Raw genomic sequence first — 16,935 nt, forward strand, 5'->3', positions numbered from 1 at the left:
CCTGATGACTAATCGGTTATGACTAGCGTGAAAGCTGGTCCACCTCGTCGTTCTCCGAGGCATTGTTCATTGACTTCCAATTGCATGTCATTAAAGCACCATGTTCTCTTCACGCTCCATTATCCGTGCTGCGGCACCTCTTCGCTCCCAAACAGTGCGACAAGCTATCCAGAAGCGCCTTGCACACGCCGAGGCCAAGCTCCCAGCTGGCGTTCAGGATAACGTTTTCAACCGCGAACGTCAGGCCGTCAAGGACCATGCGGCCGCTACCTCTGGTAAGTTCTGAAAAGTGATGCCGGAAAAGGATGTGAACTTGTACTGATCTTGTTGTAATGCAGATTTGTGGCGTAAACTTTCTATCTAGTAAGTCGGCCTAAATCCACTCGCCGAGGATCGGAATCCAGAGTGTCCACAGATCATGGATAGCCGTGAGACATCAAGATAGGCGGAAGATGGTTGAGGGGGAAATGAATAAAATAATGGAGAGCTGACCGTGCACAGTGCTGTGATCCCTTGCCTGATCATTTCCGGTGTCAACGCTTACAACCTCTGGAACGAGCATTGGGAGCACTGGGCACACAGAGAGCCACTAGAGGAGCGCCCTGAGTACCCATACCAGAACGTCCGCTCCAAGAACTACTTCTGGGGAAATGGAGACAAGACTCTTTTGTAAGAAGCCACTGCAATATCCGACTTCCAAGCTGGACCGCCACATAATTGTTTTGGGGAAGAACAGTTACTAACCGGTTTTATAGCTGGAATGACGCGGTTAACTACCACAAGCCCGCGGAATAAGCTCGACTCTTTTTTGTTTTTTGAAGGAGCTGAAATGGAAAAGTGACCACATCATGTGGCGATGGCTCTGGAAATAATTGCGGACAGAGAACCTGTACATTATCTTGCAGTCTACATAAACAAGTGAGCCGAGAACAGCGTCTTATATTCTATAAACTTGAACCGTTATACTGTACGTGATATTATGAGGGGAAAGTGCATATTTGTAGTAATAGCTGTTCTAGTTCTCTTTCGGCCTTTGATTTGGTCCCAGAGCTGTCATGACGGACTCCGTCTTTAATCTCTAATTTGTAATTTATGCCACCATCAAGTCGTTATACAGCCCCTTCACATTCACCACAGCCTCAACTTCTCCAAGAGTGCTAAGAATCAACGCTTTCTTCGCAATACACGCGCTCATCCTTCTCTTATCTCCCAACTTATACCATTCCCCAAAACAGCGTTCGATGCCCTCCAGGGCCAAGGTTAACATATCCTTGCGTTGCAAGCTCTGGGAAGTCGCCTGCCCTGCTTGCCCCATGTAGGCGTCGACTTGGAAACCCCACAACTCTGCAGATAATGCGGCATCCTCACACTCCAGTGCACGTGGAATAACGGTGGTGAGAATCCGAGATGCGGCAGAGAACTCATACAACGAGGTGAGAACAGAAGCAATGATTCCTATGGCCTCCCATAAAGGTGGAAGTATGTGCGCTCGCCAAGCTAAGGTTGCTGCATGAACTGCAACTGAGAAGCCTTTCTGTGGACGGCCACATTTGTTGAATAGGAGAGCTTTCATGTTGAGAAGCTTGAGGCGGAAGAGTATATCTTCTCCTTCGCGTTTAAACCCCAAAGATATCTCTTCGACACGACAAAGGGCGTTGTCATAATCGCCGCGCTGAATCATTACCTCAATATGAAGAATATTAAGCTCAAATGAAATGTCCGCGTCGCCACCTCGGCATTGGAGGAGCTGCAGTAAGAGTTGATCTGCACTATCGAGGTTTCCACCGTGCAAATCTTGCTGTACTTGCAGAATTCCACGAAATATGAGCCAATATTGGCTTGCTTTCAGTGATCGCAGAGAGTTTTGATCTAGCTGCTCTAATTTTGCATGGGCTTCGGCATATTGGCCATTCTGACCAAGAAGGTAGGCAGAACGACAAGAAATTTTGAGAATATCATCGAATGGGGCGAGGCGGGAGTGACTATGCAGGAAGCATTCGCAATATGACCACGCAAGGTACGTGATGCCGAGGCGGCTCCACAGAGATGACTGCAGCAACATCTGGACCCCCACGTTGCTCATCATGTTCTTATTTATAGTGAGCTGTGAACTTCTCAGGATATTTTCAAATGCGCCCGAGACGCTTTCTCCGGCAGAAAGCCCCATCTTGGCTTCACTGAGGAGAGACGAGCTCCACAAGCTCCACATACCCGACTCTTTGGCCTTTACACGAAGAAATGTAAGGCCCTCTCTTTCTATCCCCAACATATTGGTCTTGTCGGCAGAGTTTATAACCGTTGGTTGTGCTTTGCCGAAGTGATACAACCAGCTCAAGCTAAAGTTTAAACAACCCATATCCTTATTCTCTCTTGCTGTGGACACTGTCTCTTGCATTGCGGCCGCTGCTTCTTGATAGCATCCAAAATCAGCTTGAAGCACAGCAAGATTTAGCAATGCATACTGATAAAACAGCCTATCTCTGTTCTGCATAGTATAGTCGAAGAATCTATGCAGGTTGTCAAAAGACGTGGGATAATCCCCCGCCCGCCACGAATCAAGAAACCTAGTGCACGTTAGAAGAGATCTTGCAGTTCTAGTCAACATCATGGATATAACCATACTTGACATAATGTGATAAGCTTGGTATCATGACATCGCCGTCGAGGATCTCCTCAAATTGTTGTTGTAGAGTCTCTGGGACTCGGTTGCCAAATTCTTCTACCATTAGCTATGCATATGTGACCGGAGAAGGGACACTTACTCTGCATCTGCTCGATCTGAAACTCAAGCAGTTTCTCAACGTCATTCGTGCTAACTAACCCGTCCGGCGATCGGCCATGATGCGTAAAGACGTTGGGATAGGCCACACTGACTAATGTTTGCAACGTATCCTGGTCCCACTCTTTGTCCGCCTCTTCCAACATTGCATCGAAGCTCCAGGTTCCCGCGTTTGGGTTCCTCCTTCTCCAAGTACTTAAGGTAACCTGACGATATGCAATGAAGCTTGTCCACAGGTTCAGCGTATCTTGAAACTTCAGCCTGGTGAATTCTAATTGTGACCTTCGCACAAAAGCCCCAAACGGACTCGCCCTCGACAGTAAGATCATGGCTTGACTCGGGGGAGGGATTCCAATATCCGTGTCCATTTGGGTATCCTCGCGGGTTTTCATGAGCAGGTGTGACCTCCGCTCAAAAAAAACGTGTAGCGCATGGAGCGAGTTGATATCCCACAACTTCATCAAGAATATGTCCCATAATGTTCGGCCTGGGAGACCAGACGCGGACGGATAGGCGCCGAGGAGTCTCTCAAAGTCCTCGATTGAAATGATAAAATTAGCACGATCCTCCCGTGTTTCGTTGTTTGAGAAATGATCACGAGGCTTTGGAAGACTTGGAGGCAGTAAATTAGAGACAATAAACGACAGTATGGGAACTGTGGATGGTATTGGAACCGCCGAATCCGTATACAATTCGATCAGGCATAAAAGCCCGATACTGGCAGGAGTCAAGTATCTTGCCATCACGAAGGCTTCATGGGTAGTTTGTGAAGGGATACAGCATGACTTGGTGTGCTATCTCCAATGGACTGTGTTACGGTTAATTGTGGCCGTAGATCTCCGGATTCAGACCCATTGTTCCGTTTGAACGATCACTAAGGTGTTTCTTTGGAAGTGTGTTTGGATTAGACCTTCATCATAGTCGCGTTACCTGTTTGCATCGAAAGCAAATAAATTCACGTGGTCACGTGGTGTATATGGGCCTAGGTCTTCGTCTTCCTGGGTGATCATAGATGCTCGATATCACCCGTTCTTATTATTGTACAAGGGCTAAGCTACAAAGGTTTACTGCCATTCCATCTGATATTCGCGCCATGTTTGCTCTTCAATTGGCCTTCCTCTAATCCCCCATCTTCAATAGAATCGTCCATAGTGGCATTGTTTGTTGCCCATATGCTCTCAACAGAAATGTCAAACTTTCCTGGCACTCGGTCTATTAAACCAATGCCAATCGTTCTCACCTTTTGGCGCATTAGTTCCGTTTGTGGTTCCATTACGGTTCCATGGTTGGTGCGAACGAAATCATTCCACTTAATGAGAACAGTTTCCCATTCTCCCGGTTTTCGAGCATAGACCCTGTGCTGGTGTATATCGCTCGGTACAATTGATTCTGTTTGTAGGTTGACAAAGTACTTCCGCCCATCAGACTTTATACGCATCGCCAAGTATGTGTATGGGTCGATGTCCCAGAGGCTTTTTCCGAAGATCGTTGGTGGCCTGTCCCGAGTCCTCCAAGCAGCATAGCCGGTGCGTTGAATTTGAGGTTTGTTTGCTGGAAGATCAATTGATATGTTGCCGTGGAACCTTGCATACCCTCGAGAGTTATTTGTTGACTTGGAACTCGAGGAGACGTCGGGTGGGTTCCAATCGAGATTGGCTTTGGTGAATCCACCCATATCAGCGTCGGACATAACTTTACATGCCGCGGTTTCTTCTGGGCTATCGAAAGTCTTCAAAACGTAAGGAGCCGTGGGAAGCCTAACAGCTTCACCCTTTAATGCTGCCAAGGCGAAAAAGATCAGCAAATCGGCATTGATAAGCAGGTATAGTAGTGTAAGGGACGGCCTTTCCTACCTAGTCTTGAGTATCTCTGCAGTTCATCGATGCTTCGGCCAATAAAGCCTCGGTTTAAACTTCCGGTGACCCTCATACTGACCTTTGGGAGAGGCTGTATCTCACTGCTTTCGGTCTCGATATCAGACCTCGTCGGTCCCCAGTGACTGTGGCAGTGTAAACAAATTAATTTAAGAAAGACGCCGCTCGTATAGTATTACAAGTAACGGCATTCCATATACATTTTAGATAAAGTTTGTGGCCACTCGAACAAGACCAAAGCAATGTCTCTTGTTACTACTAGTGCCATGAAGACAAGTTGATGGTCCATCTATATTTTGAGGCTCAACATCGTCGGATAAATTATGGCCCCTCGGCACACCTTTGGTCCGTGCCCCATAGTAAACCCACCCAACTCCTAAGGATCCAACGTCACGAAACCAACAACAAAACTTGGAAGTTTATGAGATGCTGAGCAGCATCTGTTGAATTTAGAATGTATCCAGACTTTCATTTTCTTCGTTCAGTCTTTCAGTCTTTCAGTCTTTCATCTGTCAGCGTTTGAATGCCGCAGCTTCTAATATTTCCTAAACTATCACCACACCTGCTCGATGACATCCTGCCTCAATCCCGGGAGCCTCAACGTTTGAAGGGATTAAAAGGCAATTACAACGACAGGTGTAGGATAATTTCAAGGGATCACCCTTGAAGTTTTGCTTTTCGTTGGTCTATATATTCATTGGAAGGGTCTAATTTCTTGTTTTGTTTTACATACAGTGTTCCCAGTGGTCCATCCCAGGCGCAGATGGATGGAAGACTTCGTACATGTTCGAGTCTAGAGCAATCCATCGCCATCGTTATACACGTACAAAATCGTCCATTATATTTTTCAATGCAATTGTCTCCGTACAATAATATTTTCTTTTGTGGCGTGAAGCTATATTTATAGAGCCGGAGCCAAGCTTGTGCTTTTCACAGCCTCACTGCAGCTCACTACAAATGGCACGGCGTTGTCCAACAAATTGCATCATCACGACCAGATTTCCCTGTATAATTCAGGCTTAGTCTAATCTAATCCACACAGCTCTCCAAGCAACGGTTGACATCCAGTCGCGGTCACGAGAGGAAACGCGGTTACCACATGACCCCCCTTCTTCGCGCTTAAGCCCTCGTCTCGTGGTCAGGAACCGCCGGCGCAAAATTAAGCCGACTTCCAAGCAGGTACATAACCCCATTCAGCTTTTGAGTGCTCTCGCTGGGCCAATATCCTTGAATTGAGTAAAGCGCCAATTTCTCTAGCGCGGTTCAGGATCAAATAAATCACCCCCCCCTTTTTTCAAACGCTCTTCCTTCCAACCTTCTTCACCCTGTTTACGCGTATTTTGTTCGATCCACACTCACTTTCGTTCTACTTTCCTTATTTCCCAAGACTCTCAATTTCTTTTCCTACGTTCCTTACTCCCAAAGACTTCCAATTTCCTCTCTCCCAACCTTCGTTATTTCCCCAAGACTCTCGTTTCCCTTTCTTTCTTTCCATTTGTCATATATACACTCTTTTCATCTGTCTTTGCACACAGATTCTTCAATTTCTCCAGCTCTTCAATCTCGACAAAAGGCAAGTGGTAATCTTTAGCATAGATGACAAGGGACTTTGTTGTACCTGGCATCGAAGCATGCAGCCTTCTCATGTGGCACTAGAATTCCCATTTCCACGGTTTTGCAATGCGCTAACATAGCCCATCCAGCTCTCATCGCAGTCCAATACTGTCTCCGGTCATTACAATGTCCAATAAATCCAAGATCAGCGCGGCTGAAAAAGAGATCTGCTTCGGATTTATTCAGAGCCACTTGTCTCCCAAGAGCATTAACTTCAGCGAAACTGAGCTGAGCCCCGTTGCTTCGGATGAATCTCCATGCAAGAGAAAAGGTACCTTTCACAAACCATTTATACCCCTTCATTTTAGCTGTTGAGCCTCTATCTCTATTGCTTTTATATTCTCATGTTGTAGTTTAATTTTTAATTTCTCCGACCAAGGGATTTGTTAACGACCTTGCTACAGGTAAAACTACTACTGTTGAAACGGAGTCATCCCTCTGCAGCGACAATGATAGTGTTCATACTCCGGAACAAGCGTCACCATACCTTGTCACTGATACCGAGTAAGTATCCTCTATCAACTAACTTTCAGTTGTCGTTGACAGATTTCAAGCACTTGTTCTTTCGTACGGCCTGGCAAAGGTACAGAAGACCCCGACCCATTCATTGCCCGTACTCCTTCCGACGAGTATGGTGGATCTCCGTCCAATCATGGTGTGCGCCGCGGTGCTTCTCGTAAGCATACGAAGAAACTTGGCTCTTGTCGTTCGACTCCGTCTGCGAGTGATAAGATCATGAAGAACTGGCGTGTCACTGCGGCTATCACTGATGATAGCTCTCCAGCTGATGGTAAGCGCGTTCGTGGCAGTCTTCATGCTTGCGTCCCGGATACTGTCATTATCGACAAGAACAATTGTCAATTGTATTATTCTCCAGACAGTTGTCTGTTTGTTGCCAAGTAAGTAGAATGCCAATGCATCAAGTTTCATAGCTTATGCGATTGTTACCAGCCTGAATAGCCAGCATGACGAGGTTGAACTTGAGGCTGCAGTTACCGAAGTCTTCCGCAAGTATGGCACAGTCTACGTCAAGATCACTCGTGATAAGAAGAATATGCCAATGGGCTTCGTTCAGTTCACGGTGAGCATTCTGCTAATATGCAGTCTTGTAACCTCCGCTAACCTCCTACAAGAATAGTTCCGATGCTGCTCGCGCCAGGGATAAAGCTAAAGGCACAGTTATTTTCGGCCGTGGATGTCGCATTGAGTGGTCCAATGCCAACCGTGGGTTCCAAAATTCAGCTTTCAATAATCTCAGCCATTCTAACAACACATTCTAGGCAATTACCATCTTACTCGCCACGACGGTATCGACGTTACCGAAGACATGGCTCGTGCCGTCCTGGAAGAGTTTGGTGAGCTTGAGCGTATACACTTTCCAACTGAAACTGAGATTGTCATTTTCAACCTCGGCCGTGGTCCTCTGGTCACTTTCCTCAACTACCAGAGTGGCCGAGAGGCTTTGAATGTAAGATACTGCGCGCTGATTTGCCTACTTACCATTAACAATGTCTACAGGAGCTCCGCGATTCTGACGAGTGGAACTTCCAAGCCAAGATTAATGAGCGCAACGCTTCGCCTTTCCAGTCCGGAAAATCTGCCGTTTCCCGTAGCTGTTTCACTGGGAAAGCCAACCTCGACAGTTTTGAAGTCGACCAGCGTTCTATATTCGTCGCCAACCTTCCCGCAAATGTCACAGAGTCTCAGGTCCATGACCTCTTTGATAACATGGGTCACATCATCAACATTACCGTTAATCGTCGCCCGTCCGTTCGTGAGGGTAGGTTTAAAACATCCATTCCCAAACTTTCCCTGACTTTATTTAGGGTGTGACGTTAATGTTTTTGCATACGTGGAATTTGCGAATCCTGGTTCCGTACAGGATGCCATTGAGGCTATGGTAATATTTGTGCCCCCCTCATTCGGCACTGAGATTCTAACATTGCTCAGAATATGTATTCATACGGTGGCAGTCGCCTCAAAGTCGACCAAAAGAAGCCACAGGACATGGTCTCATCTGCTCGTCGGAAGCCTCTTGCTCAACGTATCACACATGATGGCAGCGGTGCAACGGCGGTGACTCCATCATACTACGGGTCACCATATCCATACATGGGATACCCGCCAACCCCTTACACGGGCAGCACCTATCCTGCATATGCTCATTATCCCTACCATATGGCACCTTACTGCTACCCTGGCAGCCCAGGCTATGCTACAACCCCAGTCTCCGACAACGGCAACGGTCACGGTCATGCCACTACTGGCCCGCCTCCGGTATTTGCCATTCCAACTCCGCATGGACAGGTTGATTACTACGGCCAAAACCAGGTGCTTCCGTATGCTGTTCAATACGGTCCTCAGGCTCATATTTTCCAACACACAGCGACTGGCGACGGCACAGATGCTGGCGAAGCTACCGATTCATACCAAAGTGTGCAATGAGCACGCCGCATCTTGTGTCCTGGGCATTCTACGTTGATGTGATGGATCCCGCTCATTCATCTGATCATTTCATCCCCAAGCGACAAACATTCTCGCGCTATCGTTCTATCAACTGGCTTTTATCATGGCTTCTCCGGGCCAGTGCTGATGGATATGTCTGCTTCAATTTTTCCGGCTCAACGCAATTCGCTTTGTTGATATATTATGCGACTCATGGGTTCGATCAGGATGTCCTGTACCAAGCGTCCTGTCTCAACGCTCTGAGCTACTTCAGCTCTTGCAATTGGGCTTCCGTGCCTGCCCGTGGCAGCTTGCCGAGAAATATATCAGATGGCATTTCAAATTCCAACAAGCTCGTTATTGTGGAAACACTTTGTTTTCAAGGTTTATCATGCTGGTGGCATGGTTTTAATGGTAATATTGGCCTGCTCCGCCGGTTTCTGCATAATCATGGCAAATCCGACATAGGATAGGGTCCAAGTCGAAACACCCAAAAGAAAGCAATTGCTTGAGGCTATTCTAGTTAAACTGCTCGGGCTAGTTCCTGTACATAGTAGTTTACAATAATAATAAACAGCTTTCTGTAAAGTTTTGCGAATTTCCGGGCTGGAGATAATTTTTGAAAAGTGCGTCGTCTTCGATAATATAGCATAAATAATCCTGGGCCTGCCTGTCCTCTGCACGGCTAGAGACGGCATAGCGTTGGTGCGGCACGTGTATGACAGGTAAAAGTCACTAACTCGATTAGAGGTGCATCCAAGAGCCAAAGCTAAAGCTAAAATGGCGATACCGGACTGGTGTGTCAATTTCTATTTCTTGTACGTACTCGTACCTTTATTTATTACACCTGTACTTGGCTATTTATTGATGCCCCCACTGCCATTTTTATCTTTTTATCTTATCGTTTTCCATTCCTGTGACGCCAAATCTAAAAGAAAAACTTCAACAAACCTTCAAATCTTGAAGTCAACTCGCCGAACAGTTTCTATCGTGTATTGCTAAACCGAGACATAAAAGCTCCAAGAGTCACGCCATGGGACAACCTTCCACGCAGGCATCAAATGCCCTGATCTATATCACCTATGGCTCCTTCCTGTGCGACTCTCCCATTAAATCTTTACTACCAGTCTCTCCTGAAGACGAGAAGGGTATTTCAGAACTAACTTGCCGTGCCTTCAGGATTTTTGGCTGTGCCATCGCATGGCGGCTCCGGCATCAGACGAAAGACGAGTTCCTCTCCAGCAACAGAACGCAGACTGGTTAGATAACCTCCACACGACCCTTCCGTGTCTGGCGTCAATCCTGTCCCCCAACAGCTGAAGCGCCTCCCCCAATTGACCACCCCCCCCCCCAATATTAGAAAAACAGCTGCTAATATTGATTCATAGCCGGACCGTTGGCGCTTAACTTTGTCGCTTCTGGTAAGTACTTTGCGGCGCCTTTGTTTTCGATTCGGTGAACGGCGGCAGCAACTCTCGTATATATATATATACGGATTCCCAGCACGAACAAGCAACACGAATATCGCCCAAGAGAGTGAAAACTCTCCGACAGATCCCAACTGCAAACCATGAGTTATTAAATCATAAGGTTCGTATTTGCAGAAAATACCATGTACGCCTCGAACCTTCTCCTTGGCACTCTAGAGCAGGCATTTTGCAATTTGGCTGTGTTGGCTTTGGAGGCCGAGGAGGTGGCAGAGAGCGGGCATTGTGTGGCTTCACTACGGGCGCTGAACCTGGCAAATACTGGGATACACCTCTTCTCTATGTTCACGTAGGGAGAGATATCTCAGTGTTTTGCTCAGGTGAAGCTGAGATTGTACCGTGATTACTCGATCAAGTTAATGCTTGCGTGGGAAAGTGCTGCCGCCTCGAAACCCCCTTCCCCCCATTGTTGCAGACTGCTAACATTAGATTTTTTTTTTCAATTAAACAGCCCTGGGTTCCGGTATTCTGTTCTCATACCCGCAACTGGCTGCTCTTACTGGCGTGCAAGGCGTGATCGTCTATGCCGTTAGTTCAGCGGCTCCTCTTATGATATTTGCTATCCTTGGCCCGATTATTAGAAATAAATGCCCCGAAGGCTTTATTCTCACGGAATGGACAAGACAACGATATGGTGTTGCTACAGCTATGTTTCTCAGCTTTCTCACGCTGGTCACAATGTTTCTGTACATGGTAGCAGAACTCTCTGCAATGCAGCAAATCGTCGGTGCTTTGACTGGAATGGATGGCCTGCCAGCAATCATCGTGCAAGCCGTCGTAACGACGATATATACCTGTAGGTCATCCTTGCCTGTTTCTGTTCTTTTGCTGATCGTTGTAGCTCTCGGTGGCTTCAAAATCTCATTTATAACCGACAATATCCAAGCAGTCATGGTCTTCTTTTTGGTTGCAGTTGCTACTATCACCATCGGGGTTAAGACGAATGTGGATCGCAGCCTAGTTGATTCTTCCGGCTTACTCAATCCTACTCTTCTGGGCTGGCAACTTCTGTATATTCTTCCAGTCGCCGTCCTCACAAATGACTTCTTTCTTTCCAACTTTTGGATCCGCACTTTCGCCTCTCGAACTGATAAAGACCTCTTCATAGGGGTCTCAAGCGCCTCAGTTATAGTGCTTGTCATCCTGACGCTTGTTGGTGTAACGGGTCTGCTCGCCGTCTGGACGGGGGCATTAGCACCTGGCGAAGACGGCTCCATCGCCTTCTTCCTTCTTCTGGAAACACTACCCAGCTGGGTTGTCGGAATTGTCCTGGTCATGACTGTTACGCTTTCTACAGCAGCGTTTGACTCCTTCCAGTCAGCCATGGTTTCTAGTGCTTCGAATGATCTGTTCAGGAACAAACTCAACATCTGGGTTATTCGAGCTGGGATAGTGGCGCTTATATTTCCTGTCGTTGTGATTGCTCTCAAAGCGCCGTCGATCCTGCAGATATACCTGATCTCCGACCTTGTTTCTGCCTCGACCATTCCTGTATTGGTTATTGGCCTTAGCGACCGCTTCTACTGGTGGCGCGGATTTGAGGTTGTAATCGGCGGTCTTGGTGGAATTCTGACTGTATTCATCTTTGGAACAATCTACTTCGGGAATGCCCTTGATGGCGCAAAATTGATCTTGCTTGAAGGCGGTCTATACGCCAATGATTGGAGTGCATTCGGTGCTTTTGTCGCTGCTCCTTTTGGAGGACTCCTTTGGGGCTTTGGTGCATTGGTCGTTAGACTGAGCTTTCAGTGGCTTATTGCGAAGATAAAGGGGCAACGCTTTGATTCCCTCGATAAGCCAGACTACCTCACACGTCCTCGGATTGTGGACGCCAATGAATATACCGACAGCGGCGACATCACGGCCGCCGACGAGGGAGTTGTCACGTCACATCCGAAAGGGAAGTTCTTCTAGAGCTGCCAAGACCATAATAAGTTCATTGAGTTGCTCCGTTGCTCATACTGCGAGGGGTATTACATGCTTGTCGATTACTGAATAATCGAAACTCGACGAGGGACAATCTAATAAGGTATTAGTTATTATATACTATACTAAACTATTACTATATACTACCATATTCATCGTGCATAAGGCCATATAAAAATAGGTGAAGATTTTGTGTGTTGTTGGAAGGTAGCATTTAGTTCCATAGTACCCAGATTTACTATAAAATCATATAAAAACCCCTGTGCAGCGAAGATATTTCTCGTGGATTTTTTCATGATTAACGAGGCAACCGCGACATGTTATTAGTCTTGGGAGTTTTCTTCTATTTAGTTCTGATCGAAGTATTCTACACTTTGTTTCTATACATGGCACTTATGCAATGACGCTGGCATGTTAATATCGTACAAAACTTGCCCTTCCTTATCTTTCACGTCTTCACTCCAGTGCTTTTCTTTTAGCTTCCTCGATGGCTTCCAAGGTGGTTTCCTCTGTCGTTCCCCAAACCATCCAGTCATTCTCTTTCCCCTCCCACAGCATTCTCTGAATTACCACATATTCCATTACGTCCCTCTCCTCGCCCGTACCCGCCACCAGGCTCCCATCCGCTTTATACCTACTTAGCCTCTGCCTGCTGCAGATACGCACGACGGCCTGGCGAACCCCAGCATCATCAACTGGCAGCGTCGCAGCGCGATTACTCATTACTCGTGGCTTGCTCGTGTACTTTATCACTTCCCACTTCCACCGCTCGCCGCGAGGTCGCGTGTGGATGCGCGATGCGAAAGATTCATAGAGGCCTTCACAGGTTATCTTCTTTAGTAGCTCAATGTTGCCATCGGCGAAGGCAGTATACATCTGCTGGTGTAGCGCTACAGCCGTTGGTGCGGTTTTCCGAAAATGGATTTTGAGGCCATGCTTCCGGTGGGACCATCGATATATGGTCATTATCATAAGATCGGCGGCTTTGCGCTTCAATCGTGCCCATTGTAACTTGGCGAGGGCGTTTGGGGACGCGAGCAGGGAGGGACGGTTGGCACTCGACGGGGCGACGATGGTGTCTGTTGAGGGGCATATCAGTAAAAAACCTCGTTATAGCGAGACATTCGCAAAATCCGGGGCATACCTGGTAGCAAGCCAAAATCGGACGTCATTTGGCTCATCTCTTTGGCGGCAATGCGTACACTACGCTCCGATGGGATCCTAGGCTGCTGTGGCTGCTGTCTGCTGTTGAAGGCACAGCGAGGGAGACCATGACTAAAGGATCGAGTCTGTAAGAAAGGCGACCGGAGAGCTAAACCCAGTGCTGGACGCCGTATTAAATGCGCCATGTTTGCGATTCTGTCGAAGGAATGGCGCAAGCTGCGTCCCATAACCTTGAAGGAGGCCCAGAACTTTTTGATCAGGTCTAGGTCGGTAAAATAGTAGGGCCGGTTGGGACTACCAATGTCAACATGTGTGGTTAGAACGTCAATATATCTGAGCCGTTTATATAAGGCCGCTTTTTTGCAAACATACTGGCGGCAAGGGAACTGGTACAGGCCCTTATAGGGTTCTTGAGCCCAAATGTTCTTGGCAAGGACTTTAAATGATAGCTACTTGGGAATTAAATTAAAGAGAAGAGAGACCCTATGATATAGCTATAATATTTACATGAAGTTGTATTCACGGGCCCAGGCTGCCTAGGTGCACTGGTCATACCTGAATAGTCCATTACTATCCACGTTTCAGCCAGTCCGGTCCTTGATCTTGCCGCCCGCCCATGACAGTGACCGTGGGATGTCGACAACCGGACCTCACCCAGGTCACTTCTAGTGACCCTCCGTCACCATCCCGCCTCTGCGACGCTCCTCACCTCCTCGACCATTATCTAACGTGCTTTAGTATTCATTTACTTGGCCGAGAAGTGTATATATAATCTGACCGAGTGAGTTCTGACTTGCCCCATGATAGTCTAAATGCTTTATTCTAATCGTACATCGCTGGATAAAGCCATGATTGCAGGATGGGTCCTTCACCCACCGTCGCCATTATCGCGCAGCGCTAGCCCCAGCAGTCACGTCAGATCATATTCGGCATCTCCTAAAGCGCCCCCAGACTTGTCTTCGAATCGCACGGCGAGAGCCATATCTACATCCGCGCTTAACAACAGCTCCACCAACTTGAGCGTCGGCGCTGCGTCAGTGGGAAGCTCCCAGCGCTCAAGCTCCTACAACGACGAGGACGAGAGTATGAGCACCATTCCGGATCCAAGAAGCCGCACTATGTCTCCTCCCGACGGCTCACAGCCACCAAGCCCCTCACACCACCCGGATCTCAATGACGAAGTTGCGACACTAAGTAACAAGCTTATCAATGCCATCAATCATCAAACAAATCTGGGGGACATGCTGAATCAGACACGTTCGGAGCTGGATGCATCTCGAGAACGTATTCGGCAGCTTGAAGCTGAGGCTGAGAGTCATGCTAGCCAGATCACAAATGGCTCCCTGGTGGAATTCGGCGTCGTGAAGGCGGAAAGGACAAAGCTTTTAGCGAGTTTGACTGAGGAGGCAAAGAAGCGTGGCGTTGCTGAGAAAGAGAAAGCAGCCATTGAGTTGGAGCTGGAGAACCTAACCACGGCTCTCTTCGAAGAGGCCAATAAGGTTCGTGGTTCATGTCGCTTGATGGTGTTTGCTGACCCCGTATAGATGGTCACTATTGCTCGAGAGAATTCTCAGCGGGATCACGAAGTCATGGAAAAGAAAAACGAGATGCTCAAAGCTCGACTAGCAGATACAAAGACGCTATTAAAGTCACATGAAGAACAGCTAGCGGAACTGAAACGAGTAATGGCTCAAATGCAGGAGAAGAAAGAAGAGCAGTCCAATCCCTCAGCACCGCCAACACCTGGTTTGAAGCAGTTTGATGACAAGGACGAAAGTGTTGTACGGCCCGTACATTCACCCACGGGGGATTTAGAGGTTACGCCCTCATATCCTACCAGCTTCACGCATCTGTTGCAGCCTGTCCTTAGAACAGATTTGGCTGCCTATGGCGACTTTGTAACCCTGGTGCGATCATCCAAGAATGGGCCAGGAAGCAGGGTAACGAGTGGGTCGTATGGAGGGTTTTCGCTGGGGCTGGGACTTGGAGGGGCTTCAAGTCAGCCATCACCAGTTCTACGGCACACACCCTCCAATGGCTCGACTTCATCAATAGCAACTTCTGCCACCGTTGCTTCAACTCCAGTCACACCTATCACGCCTGCATCCGCAGTCAGCGCCAGCACCACACCAGCAGGCCCTGCAACTCCACTCAAAGAAACCCGCTTTTACAAGCGCGCATTGGCTGAAGATATTGAGCCAACGCTTCGCCTTGATACTGCTCCTGGACTCTCGTGGCTGGCTAGGAGAAGCGTTCTCAATGCCATGTGCGAGGGAACGCTCGTAGTGGATCCGATGCCAACACCTACTACAGCCGTCCAAAAATTATACGTATTTGCTTGTTCGCTTTGTGGAGAATCACGCAAAGATCCAAAGCAAGCACGAACACATCGCTTTCGAACAAGCGAGAGTGATACGGCACAGAGATACCCTCTGTGTAAATACTGTCTCGGGAGAGTTAGGAGTAGCTGCGACTTCCTTGGGTTTCTGCGAATGCTCAAAGATGGCCACTGGAGGTGCGAAGATGAAGAAGCGGAGAAAAATGCGTGGGAGGAGAGCGTAAGGTTACGAGAACAAATGTTCTGGGCTCGAATGGGTGGAGGAGTTATACCGGTTGGCGCTGCCCACAATCAACTTCCGGAAGTGGCTCCAAGGGCTAGCGAGGAAGTTGAAATGCTGAAAGAGCTAGAAGAGACTGGAAAGATAGTACCCAGGGACATTACACCACTTCCTGACGATATCACAGCCTCGCGGATCGATCTTGACGGAGATGAAGCTTCGTTAATAGCAGCGAAAAAGAGAGCGAGTAAGAATCTAAGAAACGACACAGCCGAAGGATTATGGAAGGCTGCTCAGGAGGATGCTCTGGAGCCTCCTCCCAAGGAAAGCGACGTAGCTGCTACGTCTCCTGAAGCGAAACAAGTTTCAGACGAGGCGCCAGCGACAGAAGAGAGCGATAAATCGAACCGTGCCTCATCGCAATCGCTTGCGGTATCGGAGACGGGAAGTAAAGAGGAGAAGAGGCTCTCCATCACTATTCCACGGCCGGAATAAGTTAGAGATTCAGGAACTGGGCTCTTCAATAATATGAGAGCCTCAAATGGTCATATAAGGCGCATGGGTTTTGGTTGGCGTGGGGCGGCGTTTTGGGGCAACGGGCAGCATTGAATGGGTCGGTGTCGGTGGCATTTATGAACTGGGAAATCACTGTGTGAAAGGGAATAGAAGCTTCCTACTAGATAGACGGGCTGTCTTGTAGAGTACAGCCATGAATAATTTACAAGACACATCACGAACAAGCACAATATATGTAACTACCCCTTCTCTACTAGTTGCGGCAAACTTCACCAGCTTTTTATCACGAACTATATTACACTCTCATATTGCAATATGATGCCAAGCTATACTCTTTAGTTCCTGTCCAGGGCCCACAAGAGCATCTCTGTTCGAGTTGAGTAAGTGTTGTGCTCATCGTATTCCAGCACGTGATTGACGGCCGCCGATAACCCCGCATGAGGCTGGACTAGAAAGCCAAGATGGACGGACCTCGTGGACAACAGCCACATAAACGCCCTTTACAGAGCCGCAGCGAGAAATCGACATCAGACACGATCATATCAAGATCACACTCTCTCATCAACTCTTCC

General features: G+C 47.8%; 7 protein-coding genes across 7 annotated transcripts; 4 read left to right on the forward strand and 3 right to left on the reverse strand.

Moving 5' to 3' along the window:
• The first annotated feature begins 83 nt into the window (after positions 1-83).
• COX13 (Cytochrome c oxidase subunit 6A) lies at positions 84-1,051 on the forward strand. Its single transcript, XM_018272113.2, has 4 exons — positions 84-275; positions 339-363; positions 502-669; positions 756-1,051. The coding sequence occupies exons 1-4, from the start codon at positions 101-103 to the stop codon at positions 793-795; spliced, it is 408 nt and encodes a 135-aa protein (XP_018132891.1). The 5' UTR covers positions 84-100; the 3' UTR covers positions 796-1,051.
• APC5 (anaphase promoting complex subunit 5) lies at positions 887-3,675 on the reverse strand. Its single transcript, XM_018272114.2, has 3 exons — positions 2,763-3,675; positions 2,623-2,716; positions 887-2,564 (listed from the first exon to the last, which is right to left on the reverse strand). The coding sequence occupies exons 1-3, from the start codon at positions 3,520-3,522 to the stop codon at positions 1,091-1,093; spliced, it is 2,328 nt and encodes a 775-aa protein (XP_018132894.1). The 5' UTR covers positions 3,523-3,675; the 3' UTR covers positions 887-1,090.
• Positions 3,676-3,746: 71 nt separating this feature from the next.
• VE01_02607 (uncharacterized protein) lies at positions 3,747-4,930 on the reverse strand. The gene is made up of 2 exons (XM_018272115.2): positions 4,633-4,930; positions 3,747-4,558 (listed from the first exon to the last, which is right to left on the reverse strand). Exons 1-2 carry the CDS (start codon positions 4,706-4,708, stop codon positions 3,834-3,836), a joined length of 801 nt encoding a protein of 266 aa, XP_018132893.2. The 5' UTR covers positions 4,709-4,930; the 3' UTR covers positions 3,747-3,833.
• A 729-nt stretch (positions 4,931-5,659) lies between these two features.
• Positions 5,660-9,297, forward strand: VE01_02608 (uncharacterized protein). Its single transcript, XM_018272116.2, has 10 exons — positions 5,660-6,226; positions 6,357-6,538; positions 6,672-6,771; positions 6,822-7,166; positions 7,219-7,348; positions 7,401-7,491; positions 7,548-7,735; positions 7,786-8,047; positions 8,094-8,167; positions 8,218-9,297. The coding sequence occupies exons 2-10, from the start codon at positions 6,394-6,396 to the stop codon at positions 8,710-8,712; spliced, it is 1,830 nt and encodes a 609-aa protein (XP_018132886.1). The 5' UTR covers positions 5,660-6,226; positions 6,357-6,393; the 3' UTR covers positions 8,713-9,297.
• A 247-nt stretch (positions 9,298-9,544) lies between these two features.
• On the forward strand, positions 9,545-12,356 carry VE01_02609 (uncharacterized protein). The gene is made up of 5 exons (XM_059463455.1): positions 9,545-9,807; positions 9,892-9,971; positions 10,101-10,133; positions 10,651-10,995; positions 11,041-12,356. Exons 1-5 carry the CDS (start codon positions 9,746-9,748, stop codon positions 12,111-12,113), a joined length of 1,593 nt encoding a protein of 530 aa, XP_059319918.1. The 5' UTR covers positions 9,545-9,745; the 3' UTR covers positions 12,114-12,356.
• A 51-nt stretch (positions 12,357-12,407) lies between these two features.
• VE01_02610 (uncharacterized protein) lies at positions 12,408-13,544 on the reverse strand. Its single transcript, XM_018272118.2, has 2 exons — positions 13,270-13,544; positions 12,408-13,204 (listed from the first exon to the last, which is right to left on the reverse strand). Exons 1-2 carry the CDS (start codon positions 13,514-13,516, stop codon positions 12,582-12,584), a joined length of 870 nt encoding a protein of 289 aa, XP_018133014.2. The 5' UTR covers positions 13,517-13,544; the 3' UTR covers positions 12,408-12,581.
• A 246-nt stretch (positions 13,545-13,790) lies between these two features.
• On the forward strand, positions 13,791-16,812 carry SEC2 (rab guanine nucleotide exchange factor S2). Its single transcript, XM_018272119.2, has 3 exons — positions 13,791-14,070; positions 14,136-14,788; positions 14,834-16,812. Exons 2-3 carry the CDS (start codon positions 14,138-14,140, stop codon positions 16,340-16,342), a joined length of 2,160 nt encoding a protein of 719 aa, XP_018133015.1. The 5' UTR covers positions 13,791-14,070; positions 14,136-14,137; the 3' UTR covers positions 16,343-16,812.
• Positions 16,813-16,935: the final 123 nt, after the last annotated feature.

Source organism: Pseudogymnoascus verrucosus (assembly GCF_001662655.1).
Source record: "Pseudogymnoascus verrucosus strain UAMH 10579 unplaced genomic scaffold scaffold_8, whole genome shotgun sequence".
NCBI classification, from domain to species: domain Eukaryota; kingdom Fungi; phylum Ascomycota; class Leotiomycetes; order Thelebolales; family Thelebolaceae; genus Pseudogymnoascus; species Pseudogymnoascus verrucosus.